The 16,466-nt window shown below is 33.9% G+C and overlaps 1 protein-coding gene across 1 annotated transcript; it reads left to right on the forward strand.

Annotated features, from left to right (window-relative positions):
- The first annotated feature begins 1,332 nt into the window (after positions 1-1,332).
- Positions 1,333-12,966, forward strand: LOC127701478 (ankyrin and armadillo repeat-containing protein-like). The gene is made up of 7 exons (XM_052205351.1): positions 1,333-1,557; positions 2,482-4,177; positions 7,513-7,757; positions 8,324-8,480; positions 8,917-9,064; positions 11,066-11,185; positions 12,015-12,966. Exons 2-7 carry the CDS (start codon positions 2,584-2,586, stop codon positions 12,298-12,300), a joined length of 2,550 nt encoding a protein of 849 aa, XP_052061311.1. The 5' UTR covers positions 1,333-1,557; positions 2,482-2,583; the 3' UTR covers positions 12,301-12,966.
- Positions 12,967-16,466: the final 3,500 nt, after the last annotated feature.

The following is a 16,466-nucleotide window of genomic DNA, read 5'->3' on the forward strand; positions in this document are numbered from 1 at the left end:
ACAAATATAGGGGATTATACTTTCATTGAGTAAAACTGTTCATGCCAATAACAGTATGAAAGTCCCAATGTAGGCCTACCATGACCCAGACATACTAACACGTAACCCATAATAATTATCCGCACCTTATCTGTGCCCACTTTTGCTTCGGACATTACGAAGATTGGTGGGGAGGTATTCAAATATACCAAGAGAAAACAGATTAGGTAATGGCTGTTATATGAAAAGTGTGGAAGATGAGTACCATTTTACTTTGGTGTGTCCTAAATATAGATGTGTAAGTCTGCAGTTTTTACCAGAATACAACTGTTCGTGGCCAAAAATAATAAAATTATGGTATTTGTATCAAACAAAATCTAGATTGTTAGCTGGAAAATTATGTAATTATGTGAAATGTGACAAATACAATTTGTCAATTGTACTATTTTAGAATATGTGCTGTTTATTATGTGTCAAAATGTAAATATATGCTGGGACCACTATAATAACGTTAATATATTATGTCCCAGGTTTGTTTTGCTAAAATTTGCTACAGCATGTAACTACTGCAATAAAGAATTCATCCGTTTATTCATTTATCAATTCTGAGTCTGATGACCATGTGAGTATTACTAGCTGTAGAATGACTGTGAATTTTTCGACGGCGCAGGGATTCTATGTTGCACTAAAGGTTAACTTGTAATATAATATCAAACTAATTCATACAGCAACTGTGCAATTGGCACTGTATAAAAGGCTACAGTCTAGCAGATCTAAGAGTATTATACTGATAAATAAACCATATTTTCACAAACTTAAATTTTGATCAGTACACATCCAACGGATTTCGTGTAAGGACGTCTTAAACACTCAGAGAAAAGCGCAACCTAATGTCAATTTCCTTCAGACTGGTATATACCATTCTTCGTGAAGAGAGGGGAAATCTAATGCATCTGGGGTGATCGTTCACGTTAATCGATATTCGAAATCAGCCATGGTAGAAAACACATTAAAACTGTGTAGTTTGCTCAAAACGACTTAATCTAAACATTTTGCTCATTAGATATAGAAGAAAATGCATTTAAAATCACACTAACTAAACAAAACTTAACCTAAATGCAAACGATTGTTTGCGTGTTGTGGTAATGAATAGTCTTGTATAAATTGATTAAGTAGTTATTTTTTGGTGGATGCTTGAAAATGACACGCATATCGTATGGTTTCTTTCAAATCAAGTATAGTAACTTGTTTCATACGACAAGAGTAATTTTCGTGAAAAATTCATCCGACTTAAAAATTGTGGACAAGCATATTTGATCACGGTGTTAAACGTGTGGGAGAAGGAATTATGACTGTATACTTTTTAGGATGAATTAGGAGAATAATTTAGAATTTCGACCACTACTATATATAGTCATGTTCGCTGAAATTTGATCAACTACATGTAAACTGCGACATGGCAACCGACGCGATTGTAATCAGAGACCCCAAACCTTACGTTGTGGAACAGAACACCGTGACATATACACTTGGTAATAGTTTCTTTAAACACTTTCATTGTTTACTACTATATGCTTCGTGAGTATAAACTAATAATTTATATTTTTATTTTAAATGCATTATATTCATATTTTAACGTAAAGTAGATTTTTTATGGATAGTTGTATCATTGGCAATAGTACTGTACATCTCTTTGTTTCTGCTTTAAAAATCAGTAACGTTGGTAGCTTACTTTGATTAATTTATAAAATATAATAAGCAGGGTTTTTCAATGAAAAATATATCCAACTTTAAAATTTTAGATATAATATTGAATATATATATATATATATAGATTCTACCACTGCATCGAGTGTAATACGATATTTATCCACTCGAGATAGTTAAATTTTCAAATTTAGAACGCGAGGCTCGCCGAGCGTTTTAACTATTTAAAATTTAACTGCCGAGAGTGGATAAATATCGTATTACACGAGATTTGGTGGTGGAATCTGTTTCTCTAATGATTTTCAAACAATACGCAGGCAAATTTATTCCTTCTTTTCGAATGATCTGCAAAAAGATGTGTTCTATCTATGTGACGTCATCAGGCATGGTCGCCTTTTTTTCATGCCGTCACAATAGGAAATTCAGAGGAAAGCAAGAAAATTCGACGTCATAATCGGGTTTTAACTAATGAAGAACTGAGATCAAACGAACCACACGTTGATTAAATTTTTTTTATACAATGGGTGCAGAAAGGGATAAATTGACGAAGAATTAGAGAAATATATATATATATATATATATATATTTAATAGATTGTAAATTGGTTCTGTCTTATCTTAGCTTACAAGAATGTACTTCGTCTTAAAGGGGAAAGTATGGCACAGTAGGACCCTAATTACATACACTCTTGGCTTAACCATGTTAATAACATGAAGTTGTCTCTCGTTTGCGCCCTTTGTTAGTTTGTAACGGTATTTGGGGAGCTTTTAACGTTTTCTTTTTTCTCCATTGTAGATTTCTATACATGTAAGATATCTTTTGAGTTTTTGATGTTGTGAGCATGTACTTGTCAACCAAAATCCGATTTTAGATAGACAATCTAAACAGAAGACTATAATGGCAGAAATTGTAGAGTTTGACTCACAGGGATGGAATCAGATTCACAGGGCAGCTCATGGAGGTTATATACTGGAAGTGGACTTCAATTTGAATGAAAACAGGGATTTATTAGAACTGGAAACAAAAGATGACAAGCTGATGACACCGTTTTTGTGCGCTGTTGACGGGAATAAAATGAAAGCAGTGAAATATCTACTGGAAAGTGGTGCGCGTACGGATGTGATAAACGCACAGAATCATGGAGCTGTGGAAATATGTGCATTAAAGATATACATAGAAATGCTAAAATATCTTATTGAGATCGATAATCCAATGATTCCAGTTTGGAAAAATTTGATCCGTTTTTTTGATTCCGAGAGCGAAGAAGAGGCTGAAGCAGCAGGGAAATGTCTTCGGGTACTAACTGATCGTTTGGAAAACGGTAATATAAATCCTTCATGGGAACAATTTTACAACAACGGCGGTGTAAATGTAGTTATTCGTGTTGCAAGAAGTTCGCTAAGTGATGAAGCAAAAATTCCAGCATTTCAGACACTTCTGAATCTGATAGAAAGACTAGAAGTTCAAGAACAAATCTCGTCAAGTGGCGGGATTATCGCATTTATTACCCTTCTGAAGTCAACCAACCACTATGTTATACAGTTGTCTGCAGAAATACTTGATTCGCTTGCAAAGAATACAACCTACGCATTGCAAATTAGTCAAAACAATGGTATTCCGGCTTTAGTTAAAGTTCTCCAAGATATCCACGACTACGAAGTATTGATCCCCGCAGTACACTGCCTTGGTAACCTCGCAGAATCAGAGACAAAGATTCAAGCTCAAGTAGGAACTTCGCACGGTTGCATCCCACAATTAGTAGTTCTGTTTGAAGAATTTCATGAGCACAGTTTCTTAGTAACTCTGAGTAACGTTGTTGGAAAAATTGCAAACAACGATGAAACCAATCAAAATAATTTTATTAATGCTGGAATTGTTCCTCATATTATATCTCTATTAAGCATAAGAAGCAGCAGAGATATACAAATGTCTGCAGTCGACACCATATACAAACTCTCTATAGGAAATGATTCGACACAGAAGGCTATGGTTGGAGAAAACATTCATGAACACATGCTGAAAATGTTGCGAGTGACACGAATTGTTGTTATCCAAGAAAAGACAGCTCTTGCGCTTTGGGCTATTTCGGGTTCAGACTTCGATATAAAGCGATACATTGCAGAACAGATCGGAGTATTTTTATTAGTACAATTTGCAAATGCTTTATCTTCAGATAAACTTCATTTTATGGGATCAGAATGCTTGTGTATTTTAGCACAAGGTCCCTTAAATTACCAGACAGAAATAGCAAAATCTCACGGAATACCAGCATTGCTGAAACTTCTCAGCTCTTCAAAGGTTTACATTGTATTGAGTGTTATACGGACGTTACGATTTATTTGTCTTGGTGTTGGATATGTGCCAAACCGAAACAATCAGAACACATTGTTACGTCTGGGGTCTATAAAAAACTTAATGGCATTGATGGTCCTTTCCGAAGATGAGACCGTACAAATTGAGGCAGCCATTGCACTTGCAGCTGTTTCTTTAGGTAAGCCAAAAGAAAAAGCATCTACATCAAGGTTCTAGTTGATTACAAAATTGATAGAGAATGTTAACCTAAATGTTTGTAACAGGCATGTATTATGAACATAATAGTTTAGTCAATCACTATAATGGTGCTAAAAACAGAATTTGCGCGCCAATCCTCCTACACCTGCAAATTTCATAATTTTACATTTTAAATAACATGTGTTCAAAGTGTACCAAGTATACACCTTTCAGATAATACTTGTACCGTGTCATTAATTTTGAAAGTAAATTAAATATGGCTTTGTTTAATAATTAGATTTACCTTTTGGGACGTTTAACTCTAAAAAAGGAACTTATTGATTGACCTTTAACTACAATTCACTGTATTCAGTCAGGCATACATACATTTAATTAATTTCAAAATTTTGTGTTCAATTCTAGTGTTTTATCATTGACTGGCTTTCAGTGGTACACTCGCCTCAAGTACCTAACTAGAGGAAGATGAATTCAATTTAAACATTCAGATGGTCGTATTATGATCATAAAAAAAAGATAGACATATCGGTTGTTTGCCAAAGGACATGTTTTACTCGCTGTTTTCGTTTGGGTTGAATAGAAATGATATTACGTTAATAGACTCTATACACATATTGTCTGTATTCCCGTTTTCCACATTAGCACTTGTATGGTCGGTAAAGATTAATATAACACCCAAACAGCAATGCACATCAATGTACATGTAGGATTTACGATTGGTATATAACATGTATAAATAATCAAGAATTTAATAAAGCAACGCCCCACAACGTTATAAAAAGTAAATACAAATCGGTAATGACTAGCAAATGTTAGCCCTTGACAAATGGAATAAAGCAATTGATCTTGACGAACTGTTACTTCAACTACTTCTTTCAAAATTAGTAATATAACCGCATGTACTTTATCAATTGACGAATATGATTTCAAATATCGTATTTGCAGGAGTGTATCCCTGTTTTACTGTGACAATTTATTGCCTTTTTAGCTCACCTGACACAAGGGACCAAGTGAGCGTTTCTCATCACTTGGCGTCCGTCTTCCGACGTCGTCGTCTGTCGTCCGTCGGTGTCGTCTGTCATCCGTCGTCGTCGTTCGTAAAATTTTACAAAATTCTTCTCCTCTGAAACTACTGGGCTAAAAATTATCAGCAAGAAAATATCTACAAATAAGTCAACTTGGCCGTAATCGTCAGACGACTCCTTATCGAACTTATTGCTTTTTTATAACGATTTTTTACCATTTTTGTCGTTTTTGTCTGTTATCTCATGACCAGCAAGACAAGACCTACAAAATAAGTCTAATTGCCAAATCGTCAGTTGACTCCTTATTGGAGTTATTGGTCTTTTAAAAGACGATGTTTACCATTGCGGTTTTGCCTATTATCTTGAGAACTGTAAAAGATCATGAGACACTTTAGATAGCAAAAATGAGCAGCAAGACAATATCTGCCATAATTCAAATTTTCCGAAATCGTGAGTGGATGAGGAGTGATTGCCCTTAAATGACGATTTTTAACCCTTTTTTTGTGTTTTGGGAGATACAGAGAAACTGTAAACAGAACAAAGTTATCAGCAATACAAGATCAACAAAAAAATTTTTGTCATGAGTTCTCTTCTAGTTCCCTATGTTGGATGTACATAGACCTATGTTAGCGATACAGGCTCTTATTATTTATTTTTTACCTTTATCTCAATATGAGTCAACTCACCAGTTCGGTTTTTAGCACTGGGTTGATACCGCTGCTGGTGGACTTTTAGTCAATGCTTTAATAATGACATTTATAGATTAGACTGTTGGTTTTCCTGTTTGAATGGTTTTACACTAGCCATGTTTGGGGCCCTTTATAGCTTGCTGTTCGGTGTGAGCCAAGGTTCCGTGTTGAAGGCCATACTTTAACCATAATGGTTTACTTTTACAAATTGTGACTTGGATGGAGAGTTGTCTCATTGGCACTCATACCACATCTTCTTATATCTATGATTTGTATAGTAGTAACCTAATTTTCTTAAATTGATAAATTTGGAAATTATTATGAAACTAAGGTTTCAACTCCCTCAGGCAGAGTTAGTTGACTTTCGATGGATTTGGCTATTATTTTTAGGTCCCTTTGGTCATATAGCTCTTCACATGATTCGGTTCTCATACATCCTTGGCTTTCATTTTTATGCTATGAGCTTTCCTGATGACTTTAATTATTTTCGTTTTCAGTCGTTAGCAGGCGATAATTCGAGAACAATAGAAAAGTAATTATTCTGGGGTATACACTTCAAATATATCTGTACAAAATAAGTGGTGTTTATCTTTCCGTTTTGGTGTTGTTGTTTTTAACCTCATTTGTCAAGCTTCGCACACATACTAGATCATACTAAGTATTGGCTTCTTCCTCAGTATCGGAAAGCTACATCTTTCAATATAAAGGGCCTTATGTGTTATTCAATAAAAGATATTTGTCTATACAATTATATGAAGAATGTGTGTAGTAACTAAAAGCATGCTTAAAGTACTTAACCTGCTGATATGAAAACATGCCGTCCTACACCGGACATAGGTCTCTATATTTCATAGAACATTTTATACAGGAACGTCATAAACAGTATAGAAAGATATGATAAAACAGAACACAGAAAAACAAAGGAAAAATTTAGAATTTCTTCATATTAGCGAGTTGATGATTATCCCGCAAAATACCAGAGTGGTGATTAAACAACAACAGTATAACTATGAAAATTGTCAATAAGTATCTGTTAAGCTATAAATGAAAAGATTTGAAGGACAATTTCTAAACTTTTTAGCCTTATAAACAATATTACACCATAAAAAGAAGGATGCGAATCGCTACTTGTTATTAAATTCCTATAGGTATATATATCATACGTCTTTAACATATAGATACATTTATGATAAAATTAAGTAAAAGTTTTTACCAAATTTATGATCTCTACATCTATGTTGTAAAGTTTTTAAGTAATGAAAATATCAAGTTGATTGAAATTCGAGACATCACTTCAAACACGTGCATATCTAACCAACTGAGATTTTTACACCCCATTAGAGGGAGTCAAAGGAACTTCACCATCAATAAAGGAAAATTAATAATAGGAAAACAATAAGGTCAAAACTTCATTTTACCCCCTTGAAAGAACATAGTCACTGCGAGGAAAATATTACTAATATCAAAAACCATATCCAAACCAAAAATGTACCCCAACGTACCTAAATAGAAGAAAATTTGACCAAAATGTTTAAAAAAAACCACCATAAAAACAGATAATATTCAAAATCTGTTCGTAAAACATTTGCACTTTACATTTCTAGGTAACCAGCACGTGCTTGATGAAATCAAGAAATTTCCAGAATTTACATATGTTCGGATTCTTAAACTTATGTACTCAGCCGATCCAAATGTACGACTCCTAGCAGGTTTAGCTCTTGCTACATTTGCATACAACAATCTGGCGGAACAGAAAGAAATAGCAGAACAAGGAGGTGTTAGGTTTAACAGTTTCCGCCCATTCCTCCACTCAGAGACAGAATTATTCCGGTGTTTAGGTGCTTTTCAGGTATAGAATTCGATTTACATATTTAGATGTTAATGCATTTAATTCGGACATTATTATTAATGATATTATTAATGATCATAATAAAGAATTTTATAAACTGATATATTGGTTCAGTTTCAAGTTCTTCCAAAATTGTTATCTTTTTCATTGCATAATTATTTCCTAAATGCGAAAAGTAAAATTGAGAATGGAGACTTAAGCTTTTTATGGACAATATGTGATGTGCATGCAAAGGACACAGCTACATATTTAATGCTTTTTACCATTTCATTTGTTTGGAATTGTTCCAACGATTATATTCGTTTTTCGAAATTTGTATAACACGGGATCTATAGAGGCACCCTATTTGGCCATACATAATTTGTTCCCGGTTTGTTTGTTTTGTTTATTGAAATTTTTTCAACTGTTTAGATATCTTATTATGGCCATTTTTTTTTAATGTGGTATTTACAAAATACAGATCATACAGAGTTTTCATTTATTTTTTTCTGTTACAAAGACTTGTAATGTATCTAAAATGTTCGTTAGCTTAAAATAAATTGAACTTGACCTCTCAAATTTTCTAGGTTGTAGTTTTAGCAAGAATCATACCGGACACTGAACAGGCTTTATCGTCTGCTGCTGGAATCAAATTACTTATAGATCTGGTACAGGATTCAACAGACAATGAAATTTTAGCGTTATCTTGCGATTGTATTGCCAGACTGTCTCATACAAGAGCAGGTATGCAAACTTGAAGTAGAAAGAACACAAACAAAGCAATCCATCATGAATAAGAGGTATATTGCACATCACAAAGAATAAAACTAGACTGCTAACTTTATTGATTTCATATCTTAAGTTGATTTTTTGTGCATAATAACGATCGAAATATGAATGAATAATGTATATACTCTAAATCAGTACAGCCATGCAACCGTTGCTTTATACATAAGAACAAGGGAAAATTACTACCGTGAAATCTGAATAAACGTTTTTCCTAAACAGATTTTATAGTGAGATTGGCAAGAAATATTTGAATAGTAAACACGTAATACACGTATCTGGCATTTTAATGCAAACTATTGTTTTTCACTAAATTTTATTCTTGTGTAAATTGTCAATGGACGTTAGACAAACAACAATCAATGATTATTTGCTATTTTTGTTCTCATTTTAGGAATTCCGTCTGCATTCCTCTCCATTGACACAGTAGACCATCTTTGTCACTTACTTCTGAAAAATGTTGAACAAGTCCGAGGATGTGCAGCCATTGCACTGGGTTATTTGTCATTTAATCATACTGGCGAACGACAAATACTCAACAGGTATGAAGATAAATCAAGAAAAGTAGGTCTACATGTGACCAACATGACGACTTTTTTGTTATAGGTACCCTTTTTGCTTTTTGTTGAAATGGAGAATGTGTTAGGTTTTGATTGTTTGTTTTTCCCTTTGTTTTGTCTTCTGTAGAAAGTAGAATGAGTCCCGTAACAAAATACGTAAAACGTTTGGAAGACTAACTAAAGAAATTTAAATTATTTATATAAATTATATAATTCAAATTCAAATCAAATCAATGCAAAATCATTTACATCTGTGTTTAATTTGTTGAGATCTCACAAAACGTGTTTAACCCCGCCGAATTTGTGCGCCTGTGCCAAGTCAGGAACCTCTAGCCCTTTTTAGCTCACCTGACCTGAAAGGTCAAGTGAGCTTTTCTCATCACTTTGCGTCCGTCGTCCGTCGTCCTGCGTCCGTCGTCCGTAAACTTTTACAAAAATCTTCTTCTCTGAAACTACTGGGCCAAATTTGACCAAACTTGGCCACAATCATTATTGGGGTATCTAGTTTAAAAAATGTGTCCGGTGACCCGGCCCACCAACCAAGATGGCCGCCATGGCTAAAAATAGAACATAGGGGTAAAATGTAGATTTTGGCTTATATCTCTGAAACCAAAGCATTTAGAGCAAATCTGACATGGGGTAAAATTGTTTATCAGGTGGGGTAAAATTGTTTATCAGGTCAAGATCTATCTGCCCTGAAATTTTCAGATGAATCGGACAACCCGTTGTTGGGTTGCTGCCCCTGAATTGGTAATTTTAAGGAAATTTTGCAGTTTTTGGTTATTATCTTGAATATTATTATAGATAGAGGTAAACTGTAAACAGCAATAATGTTCAGCAAAGTAAGATCTACAAATAAGTCAACTTGACCAAAATGGTCAGTTGACCCCTTAAGGAGTTATTGCCCTTTATAGTGAATTTTTAACTATTTTTCGTAAATTTTTGTAATCTTTTACAAAAATCTTCTCCTCTGAAACTACTAAGACAAATTTAACCAAACTTGTCCACAATCATCATTAGGGTATCTAGTTTAAAAAATGTGTCCAATGAACCCGCCCGCGAACCAAGATGGCCGACATGGCTAAAAAATAGTACATAGGGTAAAATGCAGTTTTTGGCTCATATCTCTGAAACCAAAGCATTTAGAGCAAATCTGATGAGTATAAAATTGTTCATTAGGTCAAGATCTATCTGCCCTGAAATTTTCAGACCAATCAGGCAACCCGTTGTTGGGTTGCTGCCCCTGAACTGGTAATTTTAAGGAAATTTTGCCGTTTTTGGTTATTATCTTGAATATTATTATAGATAGAGATAAACTGTAAACAGCAATAATGTTCAGCAAAGTAAGATCTACAAATAAGGCAACATGACCAAAATTGTCAATTGATCCCTTAAGGAGTTATTGCCCTTTATAGTCAATTTTTTACAATTTTCATAAATTTTGTAAATTTTTGTAAATTTTTAAAAGTATTTTCCACTGTAACTACCGGGCCAAGTTCATTATAGATAGAGATAATAGTAAGGAGCAAGAATATTCAGTAAAGTAAGATCTACAAACACATCACCATCACCAAAACACAATTTTGTCATGAATCCATCTGTGTCCTTTGTTTAATATGCACATAGACCAAGGTGAGCGAGACAGGCTCTTTAGAGCCTCTAGTTTAGTATTGTGTGTGTTTTTTTTTTTAATTTTAGCTCATTTATAGCGATTTCAAGTCGGAGTTCAAGTTAGTGTGGCGTCCATTTCACTGCTGAAATAGTACATATTATTGTTTAGGGGCCAGCTGAAGAACGCCTCCGGTTGCGGGATTTTTGTCTCGCTGCGTTAAAAAACCATTGATGACCTTGGGCTGTGTTCTGCTCTTTGGTCGGGTTGTTGTCTCTTTGACACATTCCCCGTCTCCATTCTCAATTCTATTAAGTGCTTATATGTTTCTATGTGTGACAATAATAACCAATAGTGTATACTTGTATTAACAGATGTAGAGCAAATCCATATAGGATGAAAATTCTACTACATTATACTCAAAGAAGTAAAATAAGTCCAGCAATGTTGGAAGGTTGGAGACATTACAGAAAAGTGGGTCTGCCTCCTATTGAGTAAGTGACACGTTGATACTGTTCAATTTTTAGAATAACAATTTAGATTACTTATCTCAATGGTGTTCAGTCAAAACAATAAGTTGTATTAAGGCTCTCCTGTAAACACAAAAGACTAGGGCTGCCATAATTTTAAACAATAATGAGACTCAACATTCAGCACATGGATAGAATTTTAAAGATAAAAATGACACAAGACATTTAAAAAATTATATAAACATCCAGTGGCAAATATTTCATGCTCCTAGAAAACAATGGTCAGACTATCTATAATATAAAGACAATTATAAAAAAAATGGCCATAGGTCTTATTATGGCACTTATATTCTAGAGATGAATAAAATATAGCCCTTATATTCTAATTCGTAAAGTCAAACGGACATAAAATATTTATCAAATAACCATAAACTCTCACATAGGAAACGCCACTTGCAGCCACTTTTTATTTTTCATATTCGTATAATAATGTCGAAAGTTCGTGTAAATATATCGAAATTTAGTAGTTGGTACTGGTTGCTGCATGCTCGTGGTCAACAAATCTGGAAATAAATAATATAAATTATTATAATATTTAATTTGCAAATTGCGACTGTACACTCTGACTGCAATGGCTCTAATGACTTTAAACAACTAAATTCACTCGTGCATGAAACTCCAATTACCCATGCAATCGATCCGACCTTACTATAAATAACCAAATACGTGTTAACCATAAACAAACAACACTTTTACACGTTCGAATTTTTGTACAACTTTGATGAATACATACAACAGAATATTAAGCAAATACAATTAAAGGATGCATGTATTTTTTTTAAAATATTTCCAGTGAAGATCAGCAAAATCTGATTGGTTATAACCCACCAGGAAATGGACCAATCACACCAAGTGATGAAACTAATCATTCAAGCAATACCAGTCCAGTAACACAATATCTGGCAGGGAAAGACAGCCGCCTGACCAACAGAACCTCTAGGTCTGGATCAAAACAACATGAAGAAGGAACTATAACAGGGACATCTCTACTGCATACTGAAGCATCCTTCAAGTCGAGTAACCTCTCATTGGATTTAGTGGATTCACTCCGATCAACTTCTACAGATACAAAATCTTGACTGCCTCATTTGGATTGAACTAATATATATGGTCTTCAACTTATTCACCTGAGATTGTTTTCATAAAATATCATACAAGAAAAAAATACTGTTTACGTCAAGAACATTTCCTTTCAGCTTTTTGTCAACATTAAATGTAAGAATTGTTTGTAATATAAAAATAAGGAGATGAGGTATGATTGCCAATGAGACAACTATCCACCAAATTTCAAATAAAGTGGATGTAAGCAATTATAGGCAACCGTACGGCCTTCAACAATGAGAAAACCCCATACCATATAGTTGGCTATAAAAGGAAAATCTTTCTTAGCATGATTGTATTTTAAAGTAAAAATTATGTACCATTTACAAAGATACAGGATATTTTATAGATTTATGTTGACTGTCTCATTCAAATGATTAAAAAAAAAAAAGATCACCAATTAGGGCCCCAAAGAATACTTGTCTCCTGTATAGGAGGGTCTAGATGATGGTCCTTCATTTCTGTTTTCTTTAATTTTTTATGTCATTTTTCTCTATTGTTTATATTTTAAATTTATTTATTTCAGAGTATTTTTTTTCTACATAGAACATAAATTCAGCTGCTTATATTAAGCAAAGGGCATAACAGAATGAGTACAAAACTATATTTTTGAAATGCACAAATAAAAATTGAGAAGTATGCAATGTAATACAATGTATAGACTTGCCAGTTACTTTGCAAGCTTTTGTTTTATTAAAATGGCATCCTCAGTGCAGTTTAATGACAAAGTTTCATTCATGTTTAACCCCGCCGCATTTTTGGGCCTGTCCCAAGTCGGGAGTCTCTGGCCTTTGTTAGTCTTGTATTATTTTTAATTTTAGTTCATTTATATGTTTTGGAGTTAAGTATGACGTCCATTTTCACTGAACTAGTACACATTTTTGTTTAGGGGCCAGCTGAAGCCCGCCTCCGGGTGCGGGATTTTCTCGCTGTGCTGAAGACCTATTAGTGGCCTTCGGCTGTTTTTTTTTTGCTCTTTGGTCGGGTTGTTGTCTCTTTGACACATTCCCCATTTCCATTCTCAATTTTATTGCCTACACAAGTTCTTGACATCAAGGCATAAGGGTATGATGTGTGATACTTCCCATTCAATGACAGAATTTTGTAAAGAGAGCTCACTTTGCTCACTCTACAACTTGGTAGACTAGAATATCTATAGAATAGAATTTTTGTTGATTTTATATTGCTGATAATTTTTTCTGCTTAACGTTTCTCTCCATCTTCTTTCGTTTTTCCCAAAACACAAAAAAGATCTTGTGTTGCTGATCAGTTTTGTTATTTAAACTCAAATGTCTATCTATCTTATATAGTTTTCAAGATAATGAGGCAAAAACGCAAAATAAATGGTAAAAATTGCCTTTAAAGATCAAGAAGTTCAACAAGTAGTCGACGGACTATTTCAGTCCAGTAGTTTCAGAGGAGAAGATTTTTGTAAACATTAAAAGACAAGGGCAGACGACAATTGATTAAAATATATACCCCATATCAAAAGTACAAAAGTTCATATTTTATAATGGGTGACCTGAAAATCAATGTAAAATACAAATAATACAATACAACATTTAATGAATAATATTATGCTCAACTAGAGTTCTTTTCTATTGAGTAGTTTTACAGAAGGTACCAATAAAATATTCATACCCTCCTGTATGGTTAATACAAGACTTTGTTTGTCTATGAAAAACCTTCAAAAACAATGCAGGAGCCTCGGTGGCCGAGTGGTCTAAGGAGTTCAACTTCCCCATCACTAGCCTGTCAACACTGAAGTTGTGAGTTCAGAGTCCCGTTTGTGGCAGCTGTGTTCGACTCCAATCTTCATTGACTTGGACTGTCAGTTTTACTACCAAAGGTTGTTGGTTTCTCTAGGCACTCCAGCTTCCTCCACCAATAAAAACTGGCTGCCATGAAATAGCCTACAGAGCTGAAAGTGGCATTAAACACTAATCAATCAAAATCATTGATGTATGGTTCAGTGCTACACATACTGTTGCTACCTTACTGATGGTGATGGGTGGCTGTTTAAGGTACAGTGGCAAATTAAATGCATATTCAGGATGAATACATGTTAAAGTGATACGAATATGAACCCTGCTTTGTAATAGACCAACATGCTGAGATGGACCTTTAACATACTAGCCCACAAAGTAACAGTCCACGGGAAGACATGTCACCCTACCCAGACACATTATTATGATTCATGAGTCCACCAGTTTTTGCTTTTACTGCTTGATGCCATATGCTTAGCGGAGAAGCAGAAAATACAGGGTAACCTATGTGTCAACTCTGATATACAGGTGACATAAAAAAGGAGATATGGGGATACCTATGTGTCAACTCTGATATATAAGTGACACACAAAAATAGAACAGACAGAAAGACAAAGTGAAAACTATAGGACTCGAGCATCCTTTTTGCAGTTTAGGACCCTCATTACATTTCAACTTTTCAAAACAAAAATGCTACACAAGTGCAGGAAATAATTCTGAGAAAACACAAATGGTGAATATCAGTGCTGACTCAGTCCTATCAAAGAAATAACTCTCTGAAAATTATAATTATGTTAAATTCTTTTAAGGGGACTACTATGTGATATTCTGGGGGAGGGGAGGAGAATTAATTGTGGAATGACTATTTATTTTCATCTGTTGTTATGCATGTTTATTTTTTCCCGCAGCTTCCCCATGAGCAAATTTATGTACATAATTGTTTCATGCATTTTGTGCTGTAGAATATTCATTTGCATCCTGTCTTATGCATATTACTGTATTTTATAATATTCATTTTTAGCTCACCTGGCCAAAAGGACAAGTGAGCTTTTCTCATCACTTGGCGTCCGTCATCAGTCGTCATCCGTTAACATTTCCTCTGAAACTGCTGGGCCAAATTTAACCAAACCTGGCCACAATCATTTTTAGCGTATCTAGTTTAAAAAATGTGTCCGATGGCCTAGGCTGTCAACCAAGATGGCCAACATAGCTAAAAATAGAACATAGGGTAATATGCAAGTTTTGCCTATTATTTAAAAAAAAAAACAATAAAAAGAGAAAATCTGACATGGCTAAAATGTTCAGAATGTTGAGCTCTACCTAATGTCTATTTAAGTCAAAACTGTCAGACAACTTCATATAGGAGTTATTGCCCTTAAATGACGAATTTATTTGCCTATTATCTCGAAAAATTATATGTAGATAGAAAATTTAAAATGCAAAGATGATCAGCCAAACAAGATCTTCAAATAAGTTGGCATGACAAATATCGTCAGCCAACTCCTTTTTAGAGTTTTTGCCCTTTAATGCCAATTTTCCCCATTTTTGCCTATTATCTTGAAAACTGTAATAGATAGATAGAAACTTTAAATAGTGCAAATGATCAGCAAGGCAAGATCTACATATGTGCTTTAATGGCCGAAATCTTCAGTGGACTCATTATTGGAGTTGTTGCCCTTAAATGATAATTTTTAACATTTTTATGCATTTTTGTCTATTATCTTGAAACTATAACAGATAAATAGAAACTTTAAAAAGGGAAAAATTATCAGCAGGATAAGGTCTACAAACATGTCAACATGGCTGAAATTGACAGTTATTTCTTAATAGAGTTATTTCCCTTTTATGATTTTTACTAATAAGTGGCCATTGTTGATTACCTGTTGAAAATAGAAATAATACACAGATTTTCATCATGTACTAAAAAATCTACAATCTTTTAAAAATGTATTGAAATTCAATCTTGCATGGGAGATAACTCATTAAAACAGGAAATCTGTTTTTACTCGATGTTAATTAGATATTACTTGCAAATAAAAGCAGACTAGTATAAAAATACAATCTTAAAAACAATCAATCAAATGCTGTTTTCGTCTGAAATCAAGAATTATATGCTACAATCTTAACTTCCATGGAAGAAAATTCTCTATTAGCAACACTTTAAAATTACAATTTTATTTAAAAAGGACGATAACAAAAAGCCTCTGCATCAGGTAAGTGCAGCTATTTATAAAAGTCTGGCAGTGGGGTGATATATGTTATCACAGTTTTGGAATGTATTGTAGTGCTTTTAGGAATATCAGTCGTCTGGTCACAGGAGATGTGAATTATATAGAATGTAAAAAAGGGAGATAATTCTTGAAATGACAATAAAATCT

Source organism: Mytilus californianus, unplaced genomic scaffold (assembly GCF_021869535.1).
Source record: "Mytilus californianus isolate M0D057914Y unplaced genomic scaffold, xbMytCali1.0.p SCAF_5, whole genome shotgun sequence".
NCBI classification, from domain to species: domain Eukaryota; kingdom Metazoa; phylum Mollusca; class Bivalvia; order Mytilida; family Mytilidae; genus Mytilus; species Mytilus californianus.